The sequence below is a fragment of the Miniopterus schreibersii genome (genome assembly GCF_964146895.1).
Source record: "Miniopterus schreibersii genome assembly, chromosome: 12".
NCBI classification, from domain to species: domain Eukaryota; kingdom Metazoa; phylum Chordata; class Mammalia; order Chiroptera; family Miniopteridae; genus Miniopterus; species Miniopterus schreibersii.
The window spans coordinates 38,765,197-38,781,484 of NC_138112.1; the positions used below are offsets into that span (position 1 = coordinate 38,765,197).

The 16,288-nt window shown below is 50.0% G+C and overlaps 1 protein-coding gene across 1 annotated transcript; it reads right to left on the reverse strand.

Moving 5' to 3' along the window:
- Positions 1-308: 308 nt before the first annotated feature.
- CAVIN3 (caveolae associated protein 3) lies at positions 309-2,296 on the reverse strand. Its single transcript, XM_081152592.1, has 2 exons — positions 1,648-2,296; positions 309-1,150 (listed from the first exon to the last, which is right to left on the reverse strand). Exons 1-2 carry the CDS (start codon positions 2,029-2,031, stop codon positions 740-742), a joined length of 795 nt encoding a protein of 264 aa, XP_081008718.1. The 5' UTR covers positions 2,032-2,296; the 3' UTR covers positions 309-739.
- Between the last annotated feature and the right edge of the window lie 13,992 nt (positions 2,297-16,288).

A 16,288-nucleotide genomic window follows, 5' to 3' on the forward strand; every position in this document is an offset into this window, starting at 1 on the left:
GTCTGCCAGATTTCTGTGTGGGAGGTGGCACCACTCAGTGGTAAAGAAAACACAAGAGCAGGAGCAATTTTGACTAATATATAATAAGTGCTCAATAAATAGTGTAGACTTGGAAATAAGCTTAATTAAAGGTAGAAGACAGATTAAACACATTGAATTTGCAGTGCTTCTCAGCTCAAGGCGGAGGGATGTATGTGGCTGGCAGAAGCGAATGTTACCTGGGGAGTCCCCAGAATGAGAAGAGGGCTGAGGCACAATCCCGGGACACCCAACTCTCAGGAGGTGGCGGAAGAAGAAGAGACCGAGAGGAAAACCACGAGGTGACGTTTATTGAGCACCTACAGCCAGGGACTTCTCTGGATGTGTCCCCTTGAAGAAAGCACTTAAGGAGCAAGCGGCCGGCAGGCTATTTCTGTGTGCCACCGGAGGAGAGCCCGGGGTTCGGTGGAAGCTGGAGAGCTCACACAACGGTCTGTGGGCACCTGAAGCCACGCCCCTGGTTCCCCCTCAGTGTGGCACCGCCGGCGCCCTTCCCCTTCGCGCGGAGCCGGGTTGGGGAGCAGGACGTCCGCCGACGGGAGCGCCGGCAGGAGCGAGGGCGCCGGGCCAGGGGAGCCCGGAGGGAGGGCGGCCGGGCTGCGCAGGACCGCTCCTTATTTGGGCGTGAATGCTGCACTCGGAGAGCGGGACTTATTTTGGGACGAGGCACAGGCACGCGGGAGGCGGGCGGCGGCGGCCGTCAGGCCGCGCTCTCTATCTGGAGCACGGCCAGGTCGGCGGCGCCGGGCCTCCCCGGCTCTCCCTCGGCGTCCCGCTGCGGCTGCGGCTGCGGCTCCGGCGCGGGCTCCGGCTCCAGCGCGGGCCCGGTTTCCTCCGCTTGGCCATTAGCGCTCCGGCCTGGCCCGAGGCGAGGTGGCTTGACCGGAGTGGGCGCTGCGGGGCCTTTCCGGCCCGAAAGGGCCCTTCGCAGGCTCTGCACCTTCTCCAAGCCCGTGCGCCGCAGCCGCCGCGCCCTGGACTCCACCGGCTCGTCGTCGGAGCTCTCCCCGCCGTCCGCCTCCAGCGGCTCCGCGCCGGGCTCCGGCTGGTCCCCCGGGCCCAGGGGCTGCGGCGCCCGCTGGAAGGCTCTGGCTGGGATGTCAGCCTCCTCCTGCGTGTGGGGGACAAGCGCTGACCCTGAGCCTCACTCCTCAGTCACAGCAGGGGGACCCGCCCCACCCGAGGCTGAGGAACCCGCGGGAGGGCGAAAGCGGGGCGGGGCGAACTGCAGAAGTTTGTTAAATGGGTGCGACCCGCTTAGGGGCCTGAGACCAGAATGGTGGCCGCAAGGACCAGAACTGGGGAGGGGCGGTGCCCTGTCGCGGGATGCGCTTCCACCGCCGTTATTTTCTTTCAGGGACAGGCTGAGACTCGCAGGAAATTCCGTGGCCGTGTCCCGGGCTAAGAGCCGGCCGCGTGTGCATTGGCCAGGTCGGGCTCAGGCGTGGGAGGGGAGGGGCGGGCAGGGCGCGGGGCGGCTCTGAAAGTCTGTTCCGCGGGGCAGGGTAAGGAATGTGGGTGTGGTGGGCGGGTAAGGGGGGGAGCCCCCAGATGGTGGCCTGGAGGCGGGAAAAGGCCGGGGATTGGGGGACGCCCGAGGTCACTGACCTTGAACAGTAGGACGTGGAGCTTCCCGCGCGCCACCAGCAGCCCGTGGTTGGCCTCCAGCCGCTGCACCTGGGCGGCGCGGCGCACGGCGCGCTCCTGGGCCGCGTCCGCGTGCGCCCCCACGCGCTCCGCCTTGGCCAGCAGCTGCTCCAGCGCGCTGCTCGTGCCTTCGTGGCTGCGGCTCAGCGCGCCCAGGCCGCTCTGGATGCGGCTCACGGAGCCCGCCAGGCCGCCCTGCCTCTGCGCCAGGCCCCCCTGGCGCTCCCGCAGCGTCTCCAGCATGGCGGCCAGCTTCTCCAGCAGGGTCACCACCGTCACGGCGTGCACGGGGCCCTCGGCCGGCGCTCTGGGCGCAGGCCCGGGATCCAGCGCGCTCTCCCCCATGATCTCCGGCCTGCTCTCCCCGCGACCGCCGGCGCAGCTCTGGGCTGGGGCCGCCTTCCCCGGCTCCTCCCCGGCTCCAGCCGTGACTCAGGCAGGCGGAGTTGGCCGCCTCGGGCCGCGGGAGGGAGGGCGAGGGGCGGGATGTCGGCGGCGGGGTCCGAAGCAAGCGTTCCCCCTTCGGCTGCCCCGCCCCGGGGACCCGCGGGGGAAGCAGGCGGCCCAGGGTCAGCCCCAACCGTCCCACAGACTCTCTCACTCTGAGTCTGACTTCTGCTCCTTGGCCCCAGTTCCCTGGCGTGCCTCTCCCTGGAACACACTCTCCCCCAGAAAGGGCGAGCCATGGAAAATATTGTTGTCCGCATCGAATGGGCAAAGAAGCTACGGTATCGATGTTAGCGCAGCAAAGGGACGGCCGGAGGGGCCTCCGCAGCGGCAGCGCCGCCGCCGTCCAGGCCTCTGAGGGTCGCGTCGGCGCCCCGGCTGCTGCTGAGACCGGGAGGCGCTCGCCTGCTCGGGGCCCACCTAAGACGGCCCGAGGCTTCGCTCCGTGGCCGGGCAGGCTGCGCGGGCGGGGCGTCCTCTGGTATGTTCCGAAAAGTCATGCCAGGGTTTAGCTGCAGGCCCCATCTCCTGCTTCTCTGGTTCTAGCGGCACTACCCTGTTTGGCTTCTATTTCTCCTGCCTCCCTTTCATTGGGCTTCCCGGGTAAACCCCAGGGCGCCTAGGTCCTGCACCCCAAGCTTGGAGGGCAGGCGGGACGCCCCTTCCTTGGAAATCCCTATGAGGATTACAGTAGGTGCCAGTGTGACTTTGTTTTCATGGAGGTAGGTTGCCCGGCTGCTGCCTGATGTTTTTAAATTTTTTTCTGGAAATAAGTTCAAATATTTGCCGCAAGTGAACAAAATTTGAAATTGCCGCTGTAGAGGTGAAGAGAGTGAGCAGAGAGGATCCAGTTAAATAATGTGGGCCACGAATTTGTAACGTCTTTAGCAATACTTGGTAAACCAAGGGTAGTCTCAGAAGTCCAAGCAATCCATTGATACCAATGATCTCTCTGCTCACCGAGTCTGTGAGGGCCACTTGATACCAGCTGCAGAAGAAATAGTGTCACTCAGGATAGTTAAGTGGGTCTCCAAGGCCCGGAGATCTGACTCACACAAAAGTCAGAAGATGGGCAGCTATTGCCAGAAATCTGGTGATGTCAAGTTGATGACCTACTTCTACAGATACAAGGTCATGGAGCCTGACCCCTCTGCTTAACACAAGAGAAATGGACTCCCTCGGGAGCCAGAAAGGAATTGCAGTCTCTTCCAGTGGGTCTGTATTTGCCCAGAGATACCCGCCAGGATGTGCCAGTTAAAATGCTTTCAAACTGAGGGAACAGAAAACCCAATTCAAACAGTTCTTAGAAACGGGAAATCCAATCCAAACATAATTGAAAAAGACTATTCAAGGGTGATGATTGAATGTGGGTCAGTCAAGGCTCTAAATCTGGTTCTCTACACTCTGTCCCCCTACAAGAGTCATCTTTATTCCCAGGTTGGGAGCAAGGTGACTACAGCAGTTCCAGGCCTCATATCTCTGCACAAGATCAAGAGAAAAGAAGGGACTATCTTAAAATTTAAGACATTTATTTCTCATAAGTCCCCCAGGATTTTTCCACTTGCCTCCCACTGGGTTACACGGACATTCCAGAAAAAAAAATTGTTTGCAAAGGGTTCCTTTTATGCTCTGACCCATCCCCTTTCCAGAATGCATGAGGAAAGATCGGCTTTATTTTTTAAAAAAAAATCCACTGCCCTTTTCGCAGGGCTGAGCCTGCCTATAATATACCTGCCTCTGTCTCTGCCTGTATCAAGAACAGCTGGCTGCTCCCTTGACTTGAAGTGAAAGGAGGGAAAAGGAAAAGTGAGGACAGATCAGATCAGGTTCCAGTGCCTTAGGCGGTGCCACAGTGCATCCTTGTTTTTGTTTTTCTCTCAATGATCAGTTGCCCTTAAAGATGCTGCAAAGATCCCCTGAAACAAAAGAAGCCAAGACACTGCAGTTAACATCCTACCTGGGGGCGGGGAAGGGGGGTGAGCATGTGCCCTCAGGCCTGGGGACCAACCCCGAGGGATCCAGCACACGGGCCTTCCTAGAGTACCTGTGGTAGCTAGTGAAACTGGCAGCGGCTCCCACAGCAGCTCATGGGGCTGTTTGGGTTTCAGAGTCAGCACACACTCCCCCTTGGAGTTCTTGGACACTCCATATCTTGGATTATCCTAAAGGCCATCTACTTTGAACAGGCTCAGGGGAGACTCCGTGATTGGCCCTGGCCAAGTGACAAGCCACAGTCTAGTCAGCTCTTCCCCTTGGGCCCCATAAATCAGAAAGAAAGATGAGATCTGAGGTGTCTGTGATTTTTTTTTTTTTTTGCCTCTCCCACCAAGACCGGGGAGAAGGCATGAGAGTGCAGATCCTAGAAGGAAAAATATACAAGTATTTAGGATGTTGGACAAAGGCAATGCTTCCTGCAGCTGAGAAGTATACTGCCTTTGGAAGACAATTTCTGACTTACTACCAGGTGCGAGTGGAGAAAGTCACCAGAGATTCCTGGGTTGTTTTGTAAATTGAAATGGCCGGTCACACATAGCAATACAACCTAACAGTCTTAGACCATTAAATGGGGAAAAAAGCATGTGAGTTAATTGTACAAGAAACATCCCTGACACTGAGCCTCAATTTCAGCTGCCAGACAAACTGGGACACCCTCCAGGGACTGAACCTTTGACTCAAAAGTAACAACTTGCAACACAGCAGAACTACCTTTTAACAGGGAATGTGCCTCAGTGGACAGGCACTGCCTTCCACCCTTTGTCATCGACATCCTGTCTACGGAAAGGGTATGGCCATTCCACACAATGAGGGAGCTCTGTGCTGCGGGCAATGAAAAGAGCTGTAAGTTTGGGGCAACAGGAAGTGAGGGGCAGGGGAAAAAAAACACCAATTTTACCAACTAAGTAAATCAATCAACATGCCGTAGATGGCCAAGGCGCACCAGGCACGTCAGAGCACCATGCACCTGAGATGAGACGGAGGTTGGCAGGAGCCCAGAATTCTGGAAAATCTAATTGCTGCTGGAGCCAATTGTCAGGATGTGGGAGCTGGGTTCCTCCTGAAAAAAATGGCCTGCAACATTCCAAAGGCAAAAAGCCTAGAAGCAGTTACTGAATAGACTCTATTGAACCTCTTTCTGTAATCTGAGGAATTCAGTGGCCCCTGATGGGGGGTGGGGGGAGGCCTTGCCTGAATTTGAACTTGCTTTCTTGGACAAAGCACTGAGGAGCCACCATCAGAACCACTGTGGCCCTCTACCTTAAGCTAACACGGCGTTTCTCAGCTATGGCCTCCCATCCAAGAACGTGTTTTGCCACCCACATAGTAAAGAGCAGGGCAGATCATGAGGTGTGCCCTACATCTCAGAGGTAGCCCTCTAGACTGCGAGACAGAATGGAGCACCGAAGGTGGCCTTGACCAAGATGCTGTGGGCAGCAACCCCAGACCAGTGATGACTTACAGGAAATTGTACATAGCTAGGGCCCTGCACCTACTTTTATCTTAGTACACACATCCCCCTGTGTACCTGGGGCTGGGCCCAGGGAAGGAGAAGCCATTATGAGCCACCTACTATTACCACAACTGGGAGTTAATATGATTTATATGATTTAGCACTACATTAGTTGGATGGTGTTTAGTTATGAGATTTTGTTTGAAAAATAACTATCATTTGTTTGATGTCTAAAAAAGAGATAGTAGTGTCCTGGCTGGTGTGGCTCAGTTGGTTGGAGCATCATCCTGTACACCAAAAGGTGATGGGCTTGATTCCCAGTCAGGGCACATACCTAGGTTGAGGATCCATCCCCTGGGTGCATGCAGGAGGCAACTGATCAATGTTTCTCTCTCACACTGATATTTCTCTCTATCTCTCTCCTTCCCTCTCTCCAAAATCAAGTTCTAAAAATTGCTTAAAATAATAGTTATGAAGAAGAAATAGTAGCCATTCTGTTCAACAAGGGAAGGGGAAGAAGTGAGCGTATCCTGGGCAAAGAATAGCATTGGCTCTTCCATCCCAGCCCACCGTCAGGCAATTGGCATGGTTTAGTGATACTGCACAACACAAACTACCATAATGAATATTTCTTTTCCTGTTTGGATTCAGTGCATTGTAGAAACAGAAGAGAAGGTTCTTAGAATCAGACCGTATGTGTAATAATCCGTTCACTAAGCCAGCCAGGTCTGGCAATTGAAAGGCTTTGAAAAGGGAAAATGTTTTAATAGGTCTGCAAGCTTACCCATTTAATTCAAGGGTAAGAAGGATCCCTGAGACTGGTGGAATGGTCCTTGAGACTGGTGCCCCAGCTTTTTGGTATCGAAATCCCATCCAGTTAGTGTGATGGTATCACAGTGATCCACTGAGACCCCTGGAGATAATATGAATGAGAGGGGAAAATAAACAGGAAAGATTTTAAACATCAACTATTATGAGAAAGAGGGAAACAAGAGGGGAGGAATTTGGTTACAACTACAGTTAAAAAAATCTCAGAAAACAGATTTAGTTAAACGTATACAAACTAAAAGAAAAATAAGCTGAAATTAAATTCCAGCATGCCCATTAGATAAGAAATCTTTGGTTGAGTTTAAGAGGTAGAGCTGGTCTTTATTTTGTCTGCCCTCTATATCACATCTCATGTTGTCCAGCCCTTAACCAGTACCTACACTGGATACGGTTTCTTTACCAGGTGAACTGACCCAAACCCTTATACCAGAAGAGTCTCACCCCTCAGTGAATTAGCCTAGAATTTGTGCTAATGTTTTGATTAACATTTCCCACCAGACATGGCAGAAGAAGGATTTCCCCAGGCCTCCATTAGAGTGGATCCCACCCAGGCATCACTTTTTCTGCAATGGACAGCAGCCCATTCAATCTGGCGAGGCCTCACCAACTGCTCGTCCCAGGACGAGAGAACCTTCAACGCTCTGCACCAGGCCGCGACGGTGGGGACAGCGCCCACCTTCCACTGCTGCGTCAGACCTACTTGCCAGAACCCATTTCTCTTCTAGACAAGGATCAGTTCGTTGCAGGAACAGAAACTATCTTGGTTAACGTAAGTGAAGGTGGATTTGTTGTAAAAGAACTGGCAGCCACCCCATCCCCAAAGCAGTGCTGAAGCAACTTATTGAGTCTGGAGCCTTTCCTGAATTAACAAAAGGGAGGAGCCATTAAAGGCTAATATAGCTAATTTATTATTTCAATAGCTTCCCAGGCAGAGCAGGAAAGATACCAGACCTCTTTTCTGCACAGTAATGGGCCTCACTTACTCTGGGAAAAAGGCAAGACGCCCTTCTAATTGAGGAAACATCCTTTTTCAATATGGGCTTAGATTGTACCGTCTAGAAATTAATGTCTGTTTCTGGGAGCAGTAGAAAAGCTAATGCAACAATTTTATTCATCAAATGAACTGCCATGATTTCCGCTCACACGTGTAGGCATATTGAAAAGGAAACCTGACCAGGAAGATCTGAATCCACAACTAGCTATGGATGGGAGGCTCTTCTTCCTCCCTCACCCTCACCCCACCCCCACCCCTATACACACAATTCTGCAGGACTTGGGTGACAATAGGCATCATTTTTAACTGCCTGGGGTCTTGGGGGCCCATCTCAAATTGGTACACTTGGATTTAGGACTCTGAGGTAGGAAAAGCACGGTGAATTTAGAGAGAGAAAGAGCACTAAGAAGTGGGATCCCTTCCTGTGATGGGTGTGGAAGTTGGTAGGATTTTGAATGGAGCAAATTTATAAAGGAGGGCCCGTGGAGAAGGAAAGGTTGTACATCTGAAAGCCAGGGAGCTTGCAGAGGTTGAACATCAGCCTGTGATCCAGGGGATTGAGGTTGGATTCCTGGTCAGGGCATATTACTGGGTTTTGGGCTCGATCCCCAGCAGGGGGCGTGCAGGAGGCAGCCGATCAGTGACTCTCATCATTGATGTTTCTGTCTCTCTCTCTCCCCCTCCCTTCCTCTCTCTGAAATCAATAAAAACATATATATATATATTTTAAAAGTCAGGGAGCTTGTGAAGGATTTTATGTGTAGGTACCATCCCTTTGAGAAGTAAAGAGAAAGTCTAAGTTGGGAGTGCTTTACCCCTCCCTGTTTGGCACTGAATTTCCCTGCTGATTTCTCCTCACTTCTCAGTGGTGCAGCCTGCGTATAAACACCGAGGCTGTTGGTAATTTTGGAAAGACTAGAGGGAGAGAACTGTAAGGGAAGAAAGATCTGCCAAACCTTCTCCTCGTTTGATTGATTGGAGAGAGAAGTAAAGTGGGCTGTAGCGTGGCGCTCCCGGTGGTGACAAACTGAAAGCAGGGCGGAAATCGCCCTGATGATAGGACAGCGCTGCAGAGATGACAAGGTTGAGGGGCAATGAGACTGAGGCTTATGGCTTTTCATATAGATTCGAGGACACTGTCCTCTGAAAGAGTAAGTGAGGGCGGCGGGGATTCAAAGTGACCAGATACCATCTGGTTACAGTTAGTTCTAAACCGGATACAATTTGTTCTAATACCCTCCGATACACTCCTACCACACACATGTGCACATGCACACACACACACACACACACACACACTCAGGGCTCCCACACTGCCTCTTGCTGCCTGGATTCTTCCACATGAAGCTGGTTCAAGCAAAGCCCCTTCATCAATTTTCACTAAGAAATTTCAAGAAGTACAAACTCTGATGTTTTCAATGGTTGGTCATGGGAAATGTCACACCAATGTCGTGGATTCTACCCCCCACACTTACTCTCTTTCTTCCATCTCACTCCTGAATAGTCAGAAAATGCCTTTTCTTTCTCCTGTCGTGGTTTTACCCATACTCAGACTCCTTGGCTCTCAGCTGGTACTTTAATTGAGCCTAGAATGAAAGTCCTTCCAAAAATTACAGTGATCTCTCTTTAGCACATCCAGTGAGTATAATTTCCTCCATTTCATACACTTAGAATCAGGTGACCATCTCACAGAATCTAAGAACAACAACAACAACAACAAAAAGTGTGGCCCAGCCAGAGTGGCTCAGCGGTTGAGCATCAACCTAGGATTCAGGAGATCGAGGTTCGATTCCCAGTCAGGGCGCATGCCCCGGTTTCGGGCTCTATCCCCAGTAGGGGACATACAAGAGGCAGCTGATCAGCGATGACTCTCATCATTGATGTTTCTATCTTCTCTCCCTCTCCCTTCCTCTCTCAGAAATCAAAAAATATTAAAAAAAAAAAAAAAAAGGCATGGGGAACTAGTACAAGGTCGGTGAGCCGGGCTTCTCCCTCTGATTCCTCAAGGCCTCCTGATCTCTTAGCTCCACTACTCTCCCTGGGTCGGCTCCATGATGCTTCCCCTGAGGCCAGCTCTCTGTCCCTACTTATCAGCAATGCACGTGGTAAGAAAATGTCCATCCCAATCCCTCCCAGTGCCTGCTGTCAAATGATTACAGTCACTGTATTGGTTGAATTTCTTGAGAGAGAAAGAGAGTGAGCACCTGACTGAGAGCCCTGGGCCAGGTCCAATAGGCTGCTGCCCAGGGGTGAGGGAATGAGATGACTGTGGTAACTGTGGTGAGTGTTACAGGGCCTGTGGGCAGGGCGGGCAGAGAGGCTTGTCTAATACTTGTAGCTACTCCATTCATCCTTGGTAGTGGCTGGAGCTCCCTGTTCCCTGCCCAAGTTCTGAATCAGTTGAGAATTAATGCAAAAGTTTAAGGCACATGAGAGCTGTAAATAACAATAGCACTACTGTTAACGTTGAAATGGGCAAATGTGGCTATATTGTTTAGTAAGTGGGCCTTTTGCTACTAAACCCCATGATTATTAGGGAGACTAACCCATCCACTCACAGACCTTAAAAGAAAACGATAGCTCCTCTCCCCACTCCCAACCCCCTGCCCTAGCCAGGGAAGACCCTTTTAAAGTTTACTTCATGGGAGAGGAGAGCAGAATGTGTGTACCCTGGGAGAGTCGGCTAAGGAGGAAGAATCAGAGGAGTTGTGTTGAGTATGCCCAATTTATTCTTCCCAAATTTACCAGAGAAGTGACCCTTTAACCCCAGAGGGATGAAATCTGAATCTGATCAAGTCTCCAGATCTAACTACCAACTCATCAGCAACATGTGAGACAAAGAAACACCTTTAATGGAGTCACAGGGACTTGTGCCCACTGTGAGCCATTCCCTAGGATGAACGGCCCAGGTTCCTAAACCAATAAACGTCAAAGAAAAAAATTGTGGGAGAAAAATGTATAGATTAAGAGAGCTCTAAGAAGCCTCTAAACTAATATTAATGATTGGCTCTTATTTGGAATCTGACTCCAAAAACAAATTGAAAAAAATTATGAGACAACCTGGGAAATTTGAGCGCTATTTGAATAATACATATGAAGGAAATAAGTTTTGACTGTCATAATGGTATTGTGGTTGTGTGTTTTTAAGTGTCTTTAATTCTCACACAGTTAAAGCTCTGTAGTCAAAGCCTGGTAGAAGTGAATAATGTTCTTGGCTACTGATCTCAGTAGATAAACTGATAACATCAGTGAAACGCTTCTGACACACAAAAGGAGTGAATTACAATTTCATGGGCTCCAGACAGGTGCTAACTCTGAAGCCTCTGCACCGTATGTCTCTAGTTTTGTTAACCATACAATAAGGGGGTCATGTGCATCAATAAGGAACTCTTTCTACAACAACTAGTCAAGTTTTTAGTGTCTTTATCTCTTAGAGAAATATACCGACTTATTTACCAATAAGATGATATTGTGTTGAGGATTTACTTCATCCATTAAAGGACCATGACCAGATCCTACATATGAGTTATAAGGTTCTTAATAATCTTACCCACATATATTGTCATTCCTACTCCCCACCATCCTCCCAGCCCTCCCCCACCTCATTTTCTCGACCCCAGACATTTGGGGCTGCACAGAGACCCCTCCACAGGCCAGGCTCTTTCACCCACTCATCTTCATTCACACATTTGCTTCCACTCCAGACACCTTTTCTCATTTGTGCCTCACAAACAAAATCCCTGTTCATACTCTGAGACCCTACATCAATGTCACTTCTCTCTTCTCTCATGTTCACCACCTCCCCAAGCTCTATATTCATTCCTTTTCTGGGCTCTCACGGCACGCATATGTCCTGTGTTACAGTCTTCATCACATTTACTGTAATCATTTTCTTTTTATAACGTTTCGCCTCCAAACACTATGGGCTTCTCAACAACAGTGACCTTGTTTAATCACCCTGCGCCCTCAATGCCTAGCACAAATTCTATCCGGTGTTGGGTGTACGTTTGCTGAACAAAGGAATGTATGAGTAAGTCAAGCATAAAAAGTCACACTGCGTTTAGAACTAGTTGGTCTGGTGCTAACAGGACTCAGCCTCTAGGTGGCCTGTGTTTAGGAAACTAGCTTTGGCCATCATAGCCTGGTTCCCACCGTCTGCAGGGAGTCGGGTCAAGGGAGCAGCTAATTTCTTCTCTCTCCCTCCTGTCACCTGCTTGCACCTGGACCCCACCTTGGGAATCAAGGCAGCAGCCCCTTCCTCCATGAAGTTGCAGTGCCATCTGCTGGTGACTAGAAAACCTGCAGGTCAGGCTGAAAGGAAGGGAAAGGAGCAATCAAAGGGCCTGCATGGTTTCATCTGGCCCTGGGGTCTCAGCTAGTGGACCCCACATACGGTCATCTTCCCCACCCATGTGAACTCATAACTGATGGAGGGAGCCCCTTATTTATATTTCCTATTGACCAAAGACACTCAGCCATGTCTCAGTGGTCAGAGCCCTTTCTTCAAACCTCTCAAAGCCAGGACCTCTACCCTCAGTCCCCTCAGAAGTCAATGTCCCTAACTCTGTGACCCAAAAATCCTCCCTGGTCCTCTCATGGAGTAGATCTTCTCGCTCAGGAATTTATGGTGGGAGCCTCGCCTCCCTTTGGTGACCAGATGTCCCTGGCAAGCCCCTCAGCTCAGTGACCAGGACCTTTCCTTAGATCCTCAATGACCAAACCATCTTGTTTAGTCCCCTCACTGACCAGAGCCCACCCTCAGCATTATCTGTGACTGGGGGCCCTCACATGGACCCCTTAGCTGTCGGAGCTCTTCCCTCCATCCCCTTAGCCAGGGACCCCCACTCAGCCTCTCAGTGAGCCAGGGACCCTCAGTCAGATTTCTTTAGGTCTCACTCAGGTTTCGGTGACAAGACCCCTCCCTCAGCCCCTTCCTCAGGGATGGATTCCTTAATAGGCTGGCAAGAAAGAGCTGTGGCTTTACTAAAGGAGAAACATCGAAACAAAACTAAAAAAAAAAAAAAAATGGTTGTAGTTTTTTTAAAAAAAGATTCAGTATTTGCAGAAAAGCATCAGTGTGACCATCGTGGGATAAACCTGAACTGTACTGACCTTCTTGCACTTATTTTATGGTTTAACTGTTTCACTTTGAATGACATATCGAGACCAACCATAATCTTTAACATGTTTAGACTTTTTCCGGTCTTGATCCAGACCCATTCCCTCAGGAACCTGGTGCCCATCACTCAGGGCTCTGAGACCGAGGGTCCCTAATTAAGGCCTAGTGAACATAACAAGAGCTCAGCGGGTCCCCTCGGATCACTGGTCTACCCCCTTCTTCCCCCTGGTCCCCAGAGAAGCTGTCAAAGCTTCTTGCCCCAGGACTTCTGCCTCCTGCTTTGTCCCTAGGCCCCTTGTCCAGACAGGGGCCGCAGCTGTGCCCAGGTCTCAGGAGGAGGTATGGCCTGCTGGGCTAATTGGTGCAATTCGAGGAATTGTCCCCCCAAAAGGCCAGTTTGGTCACCCTGAGCCAGCTCACAAGCACCAGGAGTGATTAGAAATGACCTCTTTGAAGTGTTATTGCCACACACTACTCCACAAACAGCATAACAGATAAACCAACTTCCACTCTGCCCCAAATCCTCTGGGAACAGCACAGGGTCCAAAGTAAATATGATTATGGGAGAAATTGGTGGGTCACGTAAGGGAAATTGTGACTCACCATCCCCATTCCCATTCCCAGCCCTCCCAGGGTCATTTGTTTCCTCTATTTTGGCCCAAGCTGGGCTGCCCATGGGTCCACTTAAGCACTAACTACTGCTCTTGGTCACCAACTTCCCCAAGGCCTGTTTTTCCCTTTCACAAACAGAGCCTTTAGCATTAAGTCTTCTCCTCAGAAAAACAAAGCCCTGCCCTGTTTATCGAAATCCTAGTGGCTCCATCATTCAGTCCACTCATTCACTCATTCATTCATTCTTATCGCCCATCTTTACCGGGCTCTACTGTATTGGGCCTTGCGCTAGGCGTTAGGGATACAACAGTGAGTAAAAAGGTCAGAATCCCTGTCCTTGCAGGATATACCTCCCAATGGGATACGCAGGTGTTAGACAAACTACGTGGTTACTTATTTAATAAAAAGTGTGATACATGCTGCCAAGGAGATAGGCCTTACATGTATCTAGGCCTGGTCTACACGCTCTGGGGGATTATAAAAGTGGGTAAGGCGTAAGTACACTGTCAGGGTCGAAACCTAGGTGAAAAGTCGGAACACCTGCTAGGGGAAGGAGAGGGTCGGAGAAATCTCACCTTCTAAGTAAAGGCCTTGCACATATCCAAAGCCTCCTGATGACCAGAAAAGGCAAAATGTGGGTAAGGAGCCCAGGAAGCAGGGCCAGGATATCAGGGCTTGGATCCCAGACTAGTGCAAACAGGCCAAACAAGAGGAGACTCTGAGAAAGCAAACTAAGTTTAGAAAATGTAACCACAGAGGACTGCCGGTAGCATGGGCCAGGGAGAGAGGGATAGAAGCAAGGCGAGATTTCTTAGAATCGGAGCGAGAGGCATACAGGCTTCACAGCAAAATGGGTCCATTAACTCATTCATTCAATCGCTGTCCCTTGAACAAGGTCTGACACTTTGCTGGACACTGGCTTTACAGCAACTAACGAAAATGTTTAACTGGGAAAATAGACATAGGACAAAACATAATTGCTATAACAAATATATGCATGAGATTTAGTGATAGCCACTACTAAGGCTGTCCCTATAATAATGTCACCCCCGCTAATTTGGGAGAGGAAGGCTGGCATCACAGCCAGCTCTCAGGAATGGCTTCTCCAGAGCCTGTGCAGCAGCCAGGACTGGGCAGATGGCTAACACACCATCCGTTGTGCCAACTTCAGATCACCGTATTGCACTGAGATGTAATAGTTATTTTTACCTTTCGCTTTCATTTCCTGAAAAAATCTTCCCGGGTTTAGATAAAATTGGGTTTAACCTTTGAGAGTGTGCATGAATATGGATGTCATCCATCGAGCGTGACGGGTGGCGGAAAAATTGAGAATGGCTGCTGCTCGCAGCTGAGGATGAGTCACATTCCTCAGACCAGAAAGAGAGCTGAGTGGGCGGCGAGCGGCAGGGAGCTACAAATACGAATCTGGTTTTTGTGCACTCGAGGCCACCATGACATCCTAAGGCCTCTCCAATGCACAAGGAATCCAGGTGCCCAGATCTAGCCTGGCCTGGAACTTGGAGCAGAGGAAGCCGACCCAGGTACCCAGAAAACCTAATGTCAGGGCAGTCTTGTTGTGGGGTCTGCAAACTGCTTGGAAATTTGACTGCTGTTGAACTATTTCTCTTTTCTATCCCTCTCTATTCTTCAGAAAATCTTTCAGAAACGCCAGCTATATCATACTTTCTCCAATGAATGAATAAGTATTGCTTGCTTAATTTTTTAAAACATATCAAGTCTTATAAAGCAAAGACTCTAAAATAAAAATGCCAGTTTGAATTGTGCTCAGAGGAATTACAGGAAATGTTGTCGACATTCCCAGGAGAGTTGGGGGAAAGGGGGAACAGCTTAACCCCACGGAGGCGCTGGGAGCAAGGGTGGGCAGGCAGCTAGTGTTTAAGTCAGAAAACTTCAAGGTTACTGGGGGTTGGGGGGTGAGGAAAGTCAGGGTCCTTGGCCAGCTCCCTGCCCCACCTTCCAGAACAGCCCTCTGCTAGACCCTCCCCGGGTCCCCTGTGTTTGTTTCCATTGTGGATGGGTAACGGCGGCCAGAATGGCAGTGAGGAGAAGGTCCAGCTCTAGGCTTCAAAAGCCCTGCAGAGCCAGAGGGGAGCCAGGAGAGGCGAGTGAGCAGGAGATGTGCCATCTCCCCCCTCTGCCTCTGTAAAATCCACACCTTCAAGAACAAGCCCACACTCCACCCCACCCGTGATAGTTTCCCTGACGCTTTCGGCCACCATGGACATCTCCTTCTAGGAGTTATCTTTAATTATTAAGACCCGGCTCCATGCACGGCTCTCCTCTTTTGGAAGCCATCTGACCATCTGCTCTGCCTGCTTGTTTGCTCATGGGGGCCTCAGTGTATTCTTCTAAAAGCAATTTAGGGAAGTTCTTGCTATAGCTGCCCATGTATTTGCCTCGTCTGTGTGCCTTTTTATCTGAGTTACCTTTTTTTTTTTTGTAACATGCCAAAGTTTAAAATACTTCTATGGTTGTCAGTTAACCTTTCCTTTTCGACTGCTTGTATTGCTTCTAAGATGGAAAATTACTTCCTTCCAGAGATTTGATAAATAATTTCATGTTCCCAAGATTTTTAAGCTCTTTAGTTCATCTAGAAAGTTCTTGGTATACAATGTGAGGAGAAGATCTAGATTGTTTGTTCTTTGATACCAACTGATACCTGATTTCCCCAGACTACATACAGAGTAAATTATTTCATTTCCCAGTAATTTCTGATTCCACCTTTATAGTATATTAAACTCACATCCACCAGGACCATCTTTTTCCAGAAAGCCTATTTGGTTCCAAGCAACGATTATTTTGCCACTTGGTGTTCATTCTGTATGACTCTGTTAACTGCATTTGAAATTATTTAAAGAAAGAAATTACATATTATCCTCCCAGTTATTTATGCAACAAATATTTTTTAAATGTTGACTATGGCCAGGCACTTGCTGGGAGCTGAAAGTAGAGTGGAGAGAAGGCAGGCACAGTTCCTGCCATTCCTGTACTCATAATCGAATAAGCAACTGATGATACAGTGCGGAGGGTGCTCAGCAGCTATCTGTCATCTTAGAGGTGATGGAGGGGAGGCTTAGAGACGACCCCGAGACTTTCTCCTGACAGCTGAGGGAGGAGCGGGCGTGGCTGCAAA

Coding starts and splice junctions, on each gene's coding strand:
- CAVIN3 (XM_081152592.1), bottom strand. CDS start 2,031: ATGGGGGAGAGCGCGCTGGATCCCGGGCCTGCGCCCAGAGCGCCGGCC. Junction 1,151..1,647: donor TCCACGTCCTACTGTTCAAG/GTCAGTGACCTC, acceptor CCCCACACGCAG/GAGGAGGCTGACATCCCAGC.